General features: G+C 59.7%; 5 protein-coding genes across 5 annotated transcripts; 3 read left to right on the forward strand and 2 right to left on the reverse strand.

The window, feature by feature from the left end:
* Positions 1 to 143: 143 nt before the first annotated feature.
* Positions 144 to 1,694, reverse strand: GNI_110230 (hypothetical protein; the record flags this gene model as incomplete). The annotated part of the gene is made up of 1 exon (XM_011133169.1): positions 144 to 1,694. The coding sequence occupies one exon, from the start codon at positions 1,692 to 1,694 to the stop codon at positions 144 to 146; it is 1,551 nt and encodes a 516-aa protein (XP_011131471.1).
* A 174-nt stretch (positions 1,695 to 1,868) lies between these two features.
* GNI_110240 (putative transmembrane protein) lies at positions 1,869 to 4,161 on the forward strand (the record flags this gene model as incomplete). The annotated part of the gene is made up of 2 exons (XM_011133170.1): positions 1,869 to 3,302; positions 3,361 to 4,161. 2 exons carry the CDS (start codon positions 1,869 to 1,871, stop codon positions 4,159 to 4,161), a joined length of 2,235 nt encoding a protein of 744 aa, XP_011131472.1.
* A 722-nt stretch (positions 4,162 to 4,883) lies between these two features.
* GNI_110250 (hypothetical protein) lies at positions 4,884 to 6,356 on the forward strand (the record flags this gene model as incomplete). The annotated part of the gene is made up of 1 exon (XM_011133171.1): positions 4,884 to 6,356. One exon carries the CDS (start codon positions 4,884 to 4,886, stop codon positions 6,354 to 6,356), a length of 1,473 nt encoding a protein of 490 aa, XP_011131473.1.
* Positions 6,357 to 6,461: 105 nt separating this feature from the next.
* Positions 6,462 to 7,528, reverse strand: GNI_110260 (hypothetical protein; the record flags this gene model as incomplete). Its single annotated transcript, XM_011133172.1, has 3 exons — positions 6,462 to 6,868; positions 7,011 to 7,398; positions 7,478 to 7,528. The coding sequence occupies 3 exons, from the start codon at positions 7,526 to 7,528 to the stop codon at positions 6,462 to 6,464; spliced, it is 846 nt and encodes a 281-aa protein (XP_011131474.1).
* A 737-nt stretch (positions 7,529 to 8,265) lies between these two features.
* GNI_110270 (putative transmembrane protein) lies at positions 8,266 to 8,694 on the forward strand (the record flags this gene model as incomplete). The annotated part of the gene is made up of 1 exon (XM_011133173.1): positions 8,266 to 8,694. The coding sequence occupies one exon, from the start codon at positions 8,266 to 8,268 to the stop codon at positions 8,692 to 8,694; it is 429 nt and encodes a 142-aa protein (XP_011131475.1).
* Between the last annotated feature and the right edge of the window lie 363 nt (positions 8,695 to 9,057).

Below are 9,057 nucleotides of genomic sequence, written 5' to 3' on the forward strand. Positions count from 1 at the left end.
TCTGGTTCTGACTCCGCATCTGGTTCCATTTTGTCGTCAGGTTCACCCATGCCTGCTACAACATAAGTTTTTGAGGACGGAGACAAAGAGGTCTCGTTCCGACCGTCTGAAAGTCTCCGGGGTCGGCGCCGGTCCCGGTGGTTTCATACGGCTAAAGTACTCCGAGCTTTCATAACGAATGATTTTTTTCTGGGACGTCTTTCGGGTTCGGTGATGTCCACGGGTTCGCTCACCAGTTTTCGGGAGATGACCTCGGCACCGAGCACGCTGTCGAGCCGGTCCAATTTGTACGAGCACTGCGTAGTCAGTCGGTGTAGAACGCGGTTTGCCGGACTCGATCGTCGGGGTCCATGGGGGTTCTTCTTAGTCCCGTGGTCTCCGTCTAGTTCTAGACCGGAGTCGGGGGGTGTGGTCTCTGGGGGTGTGGTCTCTGGGGCTGTGGTCCCTGGGGGTGTAGTCCCTGTTCCACGTTGAATGGATGGCAGGGGGTCGGGTAGATAGCGTTCGACTTCTGAGAAGAAGTAGACGACATTCTGGCCGCGTTCGACGAGTTCAGCAATGGTAGTTTGGTTACGTAGTTTGTTGCCAAGGAATTGCCAGAGGATAACAGAGACCCAAAAGTCGGCGACGGCGAGAGTCATGAGATGTGGTTTGGTCTTGAAACCGGCATCCGGTTTGCAGGATAGGAAGACGACTTCTGTGGGGTATTCTGTGAGGAATTGTCTGACATCGACTAGTACTTCAATGAGGTTGGCGCAACGGTAGCCGCCATGTGCGCAGTAGGGGATCTGTGTTCGGTCTAGTGGGTCGATGCAGACGCGGAGATCAAGGAACCGGACACCCGCGCATAATTGGTCGTAGACGGATTTATCCTGAGTGCGCACGAATGAACGAATGAACTCCATTAACCCCTTTTGCGCCACACCCCTCGCACGATGACTACATTCATAGCTCGCGCTGTCATGACTTCCCGGAATACACACATCCCACACACGTGCGCTACGAACTACCTCCGTCGCCATCCATCTTCGGAGAAAGTCCTCAATGTGCACACTTGCTGTACTCAACAAACCACGCGCTACCGAATTGCCTAATTCAAACCGCCTCCCCTCACTCGTGCCATTTACTCGGTCCACAGCCGGCGCAGAAGCAGCAGATACCGACGAACCCGATGGAGACGACGACGCGGTCGGGGAAATGGAGGAGCTTGGCGATGCCGCAGCCGACGGCCGGCTCCGCCGGCGCCCGGACGACGCAGAGGAAACGGATGACGTATCCCGACGCGCCCGTCGCAACGGCGGCAACAAGTGCTCCAGCGTCCGCCGTCGCGTCTTCTTACGCTCCACCGCGCTCCCGGCACCTTGGGTCTCGGCCTCGGTTTCAGTCTCTTTGGGTTCCGCATCCGCCTCTGGCTCTGCAGGCCCTGTCTCTCCTGCTCCCGGCTCCACTGCTACAGCTTCGTGCTTCGATCGCTGGTGATGCTCCAAATATTTGTGCTCCGAGGCTCGTCTGTTCCCCGCCGACTTTTGTCCTGAAACGCCCACGTGCCGATGCATTTGTCGTGGCGGTCTCCGGGCTTCTTCGGTCCCAAGTGTAACCTCCTCTTCCCCGTCGCGTCTTGGAGCTGCTGTCGGGCTACCGGCCGCAGCCGCGGCCTCGTCCATTCGGGTTCGCGCAGGTGGTGATCCGCGCATGTGGAAAAATCCGAAAAAGGAACGCAGAGACCAGGCAGGGGTCGGAACGAGGAGGGAGAACGTGGAGGGGGAACCAGGAAGGACAGGCAGGGCCAGCGTGTCGGCAACCGCAATCCGGGAAGGGGGGGCGGGAGTTCGCTTCGGAGGGAGGGAGTTCGCTTCGGCAGATTTTTGATGGACCCCCCCGTTGCTGATTTGGAGCGGTGGCTGACGGGGGTGAGTGACCCGCAGGTGGTGGTTGTGGAGCACCCGCGTTTGGTTACCTGGTTGCGACAGTTCGGTCTGAGTTCGATATGTCCGTTGTGGCAGCGTCAGTCGCCGGGCATCCGGTTTCGTGACTACGAGGCGTTCGTCAAGGGTGACCGGTTGGTGAAGCAGAGTCAGGTGGCGTTCCAGACGGCTGCGGCCTGGGCCGATACCGCGGTGGATGCCCCCACTTCCGGCTCGGCCGGGACGGTTGGGGAACACATGTGTGCACACATGTTTGCGGCACCTTTTGTGCGGGCGCCGGCAGTAGTGAGTGGTCCGGCGACGCCGGCGTTGACGGCTGCGATGTTACGGACGGACTGCGTGCGCGAGAGTTTGCGGCGACGCCGGGTGGTGCATGTCGGGAGTGCAGAGGTTGCTCGACTCTGCGGCGAAACGCCGGCGATAAGTTTGCGCGAGGGCTGTGCTCTGGCGACGGCGAGTGGGGCCGTGGTCGATTTGTTTGCAGCAGGCGAGGTGGCGGGCGCGGCGGGGACTCTGCCACTGGCTCTAGTCTTTGCGACGCTGGAAGGAGCGCCCTGTGTCGAGGAATTGCGCGAACTCGGAGCGCTCGATGCTGAACTTGGAGCTGCGCTCAACGACCCTAACCTTCTTGTCGGTCGCTACTATTGCGTTATTGGCCCGCGTGCGACACCTATTGAACTCGATGCAGGTCTTTGCCCCTCCATAAGCGAAGCAGACGCACTTTTGCGACAGCGCTTCACTATGGCCAGCGCCGTTAAGTACATGCATGTTCAAGTCGGCCCAGAAGTTGTCCAGGACGTTACTGCCCAGGACGGTACTGCCCAGGACATTACTGCCCAGCCCCAGAGCCAGGACACTGATCAGAACCAGACCCCCAAGGACGGCGGCTTTCGTGAAGGCGATTCCCGACAAAGCGATCCCCAACAGGGTGGAGCTGGGTGGTCAGACGATGGGCCAAGCATGGAATACGGGCGGTTACCTGGTTGGGCCCGCGAGATGTTGGTGCGAACGCAGGACGCGTTCGACCGGACTCCGTTGAAGAAGAACTCTGTTGTCGCACTGATGGAAGCACGACCCGATGCGTGTCGACACTCGTTGCTCTACTTGGACGAAATTGGTGTTGGCGAAGTCGGGTTACCTGACAGCGCTGAAGCCGAACGACCACGACTACCCGCACAATTGAGCGTCATACAAGCCGCCTGGCTCAAAGACCACTGTTATAGCACCCTCATTCCAGCACGAGTCGATCTTTATGTTCGCCAGATTTCACAACAACAAACCGCCAAACGAACTGGTCTACTCGGAATTCGGAACCAATTTCGTAACCTCGTGGGTAATGAAACGGCACCCACCCGCAAAACCAGTAACGAAGTTTCAGTAAGACTCCCGGCGGGAAAGGGCTGTATGGGGGGTGGTGTAGGCTCATGTTTTGTAGCTGTGTGTTCTGTACCGGCGATTGGGTCAAAGTTACTACTGGAGAGGTGAGTATTTGCGATCGTTGATGGCGTACAAGCAATGCCTGAGTGAGTTACGGGCTGTCAAGTTGCGTGGAGTGGTAGGTGCGTTTGAGGAGAGCGCGTGCGCAAGTCTTATGGCTGCGGTCCAGACGGCAACGCAACACAATAAGCCGAAGGCGGTATACTTGATAGGTGAGACAAGCTTCGTACGGGATGCACTGACTTGGCTCAATGAGCCGACGGAGGACCTGCCGGTGCCCACTCTTATCCGCCATCGAATGCTCGTGGGGCGCATCATGAGTCTGCTCAGCCTTGTCCAACTCTCCAAAGCCTTCCAGCCCACAGCGATACCCTCCCAAACACACGTCGGAGTCGCTATTCGGTACATGGAACTGGCCACCGACTCCTACAACGAAGCCCTCACGCTGTTCGGTACCCAAGACTTCGCCGTCACCCACCTAGCTACTGCTGCCATTTCCGCCCATATCTACCTCCTCCTCTGTGTTGTCTCCTACTATCTCAACCTCTACCATCTAAAAAACACACCCGATCTAAACCTACCCAACCAAACAACTCTCTCTGCAATTCTTGGACTAAACAGACCCATGTTTCCCAGCAGCCCAGACCAGTCCACCCCGCTAACATCTTACGACAACAAACAACAGGTCTTCACCCACCACAAAACCACCAGACAACGCTTCCTATACATGTACATGGCTCTCAAGTCCCTACAGTTCCTCAACAGTAAGTCTCATGCTCATTTCCACATCCTGATATAACTTCATGCCCTTTTCCTCTCCTTCCCTTAACGCGCATTTTCGTCCCGCACATACGAGTGCGCCATCTATTTAGCGCGCGCACACGCGTGTGCTGCTTTATTTGCGCCGTCTCTTTAGAGTCATTTGACTGCCGCTACTGGCTAGATTTATGCCGCAAGGCGCTTCGCTGCGATTGCACGGTTCCTACGGACCAGCGCGGCATAGGACAGTGGCTTTTTGACGACGATGTTTACTTTGGCCGCGAAGACCATTTGGTTTCCGTGTTGGTGGCTGCGATCGCGCGCAACCAGAGTTTCCACCGCGCCCATCGGCACAGTGGTGGGGAGCAGTTCCTGGTGCCCCCGACGTTGTTTGAGCGGGGAAAAAGTTACGATTTTGGTTTCCCGATTCTCGTATCGGATTACTGGTTGCGGACAAGGAAGTATTTGCGGAACGGCGCGGCGCACGAGCTGATACGTCGTGATTCTACAGTGGGAGCTACAGCAGGACCAACAACGGGAGGAACACCTGCAGAAGGGGGAGCATCTGCCGCCGCTGCAGCGGCGGCCGGAAGCCGGCGGCGGTTGTTGTGGATTGTGCAGCAGGTGGACGCGGCCATTCCGTCGTCGCGGATCGTGTATTCGTACGCAATTGTTGTCGAAGGTTCCCGCGTCATTTACGGCAAGCAGTTCTTTGGCGAGGCGAGTGTGTTGACGCCAATTTCTACGCAGTCTTTCGAATGTATGGTCCCCTCACACTTGATCCAAGACGCGGTGGCACTGGACCGACTCTCGGGCGTGGTCCGAAAGACCAAGAAACGGGCACCCAAACCCCGCCCGGTCAATGGCTTTGAGGCCGACCAGGACCTGCGTGTCCGGGTGGCAGTCTACAACCCCTTGCCCGACCAGGTCACCCTCGACGACATACGTATCCTGGGACATGCCACGCCCGCCCCCTCTGCCGCCGCATTCGCCCTCAGTCCGCCTCCCGATCACCATCGGGACCCCCCAGGTCGGAATCTTGGCCCCGGCCGGGAACCCCCAGGTCGATTGGACATCCGCGGGGACCTGCAAGCGCCGCCTTCTGAAGACACAAGTCCGTCGGAGAAGCCGGCGGATAAGCCGGCTCTGCGGACGTCCGTGGAGGTTTGCGGCTTCCGGCGCGTTTTCGCAGCTGGTGCGTTGGCGGTTTACGAAGGCGTGCTTCCGCGCACACACGTGCGCGCCGGCACGGTCGTGATACTGGACGAACTGGTGACCCAGGCCATGGGATGCCGTTTCTCCCAGCGTCTGGTTGCCTCCCCGGCTACAGGCGATGGGCCAGCAACTCCCGGCTCCCCCGCCCCTAGTCCGGGGTTGTTCCCGGTTTCACCCCCGGGGGGGCCAAGCGACACGACCGATTCGGTACCGGGGTTGTCGGGAAGGCAGACACGGATTCTGTGTGCGGATGGGTCGCCTCAGGCCTGTGTGCGTCGAAGTGCGCCGCCGATTTACGTGCAGCCGCAGGCGGTGCGGTTCGAAGTGCTCTCGGCGGCATCCGGTTTCCCGTTTCTGTTCTGTGGCGAAGTGGTGGAGTTGCGGCTGCGCTTACGTCCGGCGCCGCGGCGGGTATTCCTAGCGGGCACCCGGCTTTGGTTGGCTCTGAAGAGCGAGTTACTGGGTGCAGAGCGCAGTTGCTGGCACGCGCGTCTGGAAACGACGGGCGACGCGGAGTTGGTCGCGCGGGTGCAGGCGGAGCCGGGTCCGTACGTCTTGCGTGCAGCCGTGGAGGGCGCGGGTGGCGGCTTGTTTGGGCGCGACGTCTTAGGCCATGCGCGCCCCTTGCTGCAGACCGCGCTGGCTCCAAGCCCGCTCGGCTCCGGCCTCGTCTACGACCTGCGCAACCTCAGTCAAGACGCACCTCTTGCCCTCGCCTTCGCCCATTCCGCGGAAGACGCCAGTTCTGAAGACGCCAGTTCGGAAAAAGCACCCTTGGCGACGAGGAAGGCGCTGGAACCGCGGTGGAGCAACCTCGGCACCCTCGCCCCCGGTCAGTGGACCGGCGGCTACCTCCACCAACCCGACTCGACATCCGCCGGTGCGCCGCCACCGCTCACCGATATAGCGCACGCCATCGCACGACAAACCAAACAACACTTCGTCCACTGGACGCACCTCGGCCCCGGCGAACCGCGCTTCGGCTTCGCGGAAGTACCCACAAACTCCGCCAATCCCTAACTGCATGTGTCCTCTGACCCTACCTGCCCACTAACGCTCCCCGCCTCTCCTGACTTCTAACCCCGGCTTCCAACCCCGGCCGGATCTCTGGTCTCTGCCCGGTCCCTAACCTCTGACCCCTGACGGTAGTGACTTTGCGGGTATGTCACCTGCCCCGATGCCGACCGGGGGGAGTCGGACGGCGAGTTCGAGGCAGCCGTTCCAGGCGACGTAGCGCGAGAACCAGAAGAGCAGGGGCGAGTGTCGCGGTGCGGGGACGCCGGCCACGAGGCAGCAGAAGGCGAGTCGCGGCTCGGTGTACGGGTCGGCCACGAGGCGGCGGGTGGCAGTGCCAGTGCGCAGGGACCCGAGAGCGCCGTCAAGAGCATCGCCGACCGTCGCCCAGCCTTCGGCGCGGAGTGCATCCTGTGCGTGGAACACGACGCACAGTGGGGGTCCGAAGACGTACACTTTGCACAGTAGCCGCACGCCGCGCACCTGGGTCAGACACTGCGGCGCGTCAAAGTTCAGCACTGCAACACGCACGGTACCACATGTGTGCGCTTACACGGGTGTGTATGTGTTTACACACATGTGGGGGTGTGGGTGTGTGTGGCTTGCTGAGGTCTCGGGGCCGTTGATTCTTGCGTTGTTCGATGCGGCGTTGTATGTCACGATCATGGATGGCGTCGTCGCCTTCGTGGTTGATCGCGTGAGCAACGGTTTGGGCGATATTGCTGAGCCAGGCGCTCCAACCGGCGTGATCGACACGGCCGTCGAGTCGCGTGGGCGTGGCGGGACGTCTGCGCCAAAAGCACGCGGCGAAGGCGGGGAGGAGAACGGTTCGGTGGAATCCCTCAAGCGAACGGAAGGACCCTTTGCAGGCGTTTTTGGTGAGGGTTGCGACGGCGCCGGGCAGCGCCTGGCAAGCATGCTCGTGCCAGAGTTCGGACATGGAATCGGCACACTCGCCCACCGAGAACGCCGACCGGAACGTCTCCACGTCCAGTCGCAACAACGCCTGCATCCCCACGTGCGGTTTGCGTCCCCAGCAACTCACACTCTACGGGTGGTGGTCTCTGGTAGTGGTCCCAGGGTAGTGGTCCCAGGTGGTCTGAACGGGTGGTGGTCACCGCTCTTACCAGTTTGATCAGATGGAAAGACAGTTTGGCGTCTTCCCAAATAGTGTTCATTATGCTCGCGGCTTCATCGAAGTATAGATGGGCACGGACAAGTAGAGGTAGGGACTTGGTGAGGTCGGCCAAGACGCCCACGGGCGTCAGCTTGCTGGGAAGGAGTGATTGTTCGGCGGGTGATTGTTTGGCGGGTGCGTGTGGGGCGTGCCAAGTACTCAGCTAGGAAGACCGAGCCAAAAAGCGGGTCGTGGACCCATACCTTGCCAAGGGCAATGGTGGTCCGGTCATGAGGTCGAAGAACCACAAGAGTAGTTAAAGCTAGTTGCACCAGAGTCAGGGTCCTGGGCGCCTGTCTCTACGGTGGTAGTTACCGAGGGAAGTGGTCGGGGCAGCTTGGCCGGGGCAGCCTGGCCGGGGCAGCTTGGCCGGGGCAGCATGGCAGGATCTGCTTACAGAAATTGTGTACGGTTTTTCTGCACCAATGGCAACCGTAAGGAGGACGGGTATGGTCCCATTGATGTCTACGGCACGGCATGTAGTGCAGCCCTTGGGGCGGGTTGGTCGGTCGAAGCCAAGGCGGGTTAGCCCCCCAAGGCGGGGTGTGTGGCTTAGTAGCCCCAGGACTGTGTGGCTTAGTGGGTGTGGGTTAGTTGAATGTGTGTGTAGTTGTACACGTGTGCGTTACTGAGTGCGACGAGGTCTGTGAGTAGGTTGTTTTTGGTTGATTGTAGAAGGTCGACGTTTTCTGAGAGGGTGCGTGGTATTTCCCGCACGCGCGAAAGGTGCATCAAAAAATGAAGGTGTGGTTTCTCGTAGTGGCAGCGTTGAGTGCATTGGCTGGTGCGGATCAGTGCAAGGGCGTGAAAGCGCTCACGACGACGACGACGACAACGGCGGTGACGGACGAACAATGCGCGGAGAAGTGCGCTTCGGCGTTGACGCAATGCAAGGCGAGCAATAAGGAAACGAAAGAGCTGGTTAAATGCATCACGGGGGCGCTGCCGAACACTTGCCAACTCTCCTCGACCGTCGTGGTCAAGAAGCAGACGCCCTGGTACAAAGCCAAGTGGTTCATCGCACTCATGAGCGTCCTCGGCGTTCTCGCCGTTCTCGGTGCCATCTATCACCTTATGGGCCATCCTGGCATCGGTGGCGGCGACACCAACGCCAGAACCGTCGTAGAACCCACCAATCTCGAAGAAGACAGGGAACGACTAATGTAACATGACCAGCGTCCCGAAAAGACTGTATTCAAGGGACAATCTTGCCCCCTGACGGAGAGTGTCTGAGTCACAGCCTTACCGGCCAGAGCGCCCGAGCGTGCTCGGGACAGGGAGACCCCCCCCCCCCCGAAGTTACAAGAAAGAATGCTTTACGCTTTTACACCAACACTTTCACAAACACTTTCTTATCATCCTCTTTCACTCCTTTGGCTACCGGCACAAGCAGCGCACCTGGTGTCACGCCTGGTTCTCGGTAATCGTCCACAGTAGTAGCATTGCGCCCGGAGCACAGTAGCATTGCGCCCGGAGTAGCACTGCGCCCGGAGTAGCATTGCGCCCGGAGTAGCATTGCGCCCGGAGTAG

This window comes from Gregarina niphandrodes (genome assembly GCF_000223845.1).
Source record: "Gregarina niphandrodes unplaced genomic scaffold scaffold00025, whole genome shotgun sequence".
NCBI classification, from domain to species: domain Eukaryota; phylum Apicomplexa; class Conoidasida; order Eugregarinorida; family Gregarinidae; genus Gregarina; species Gregarina niphandrodes.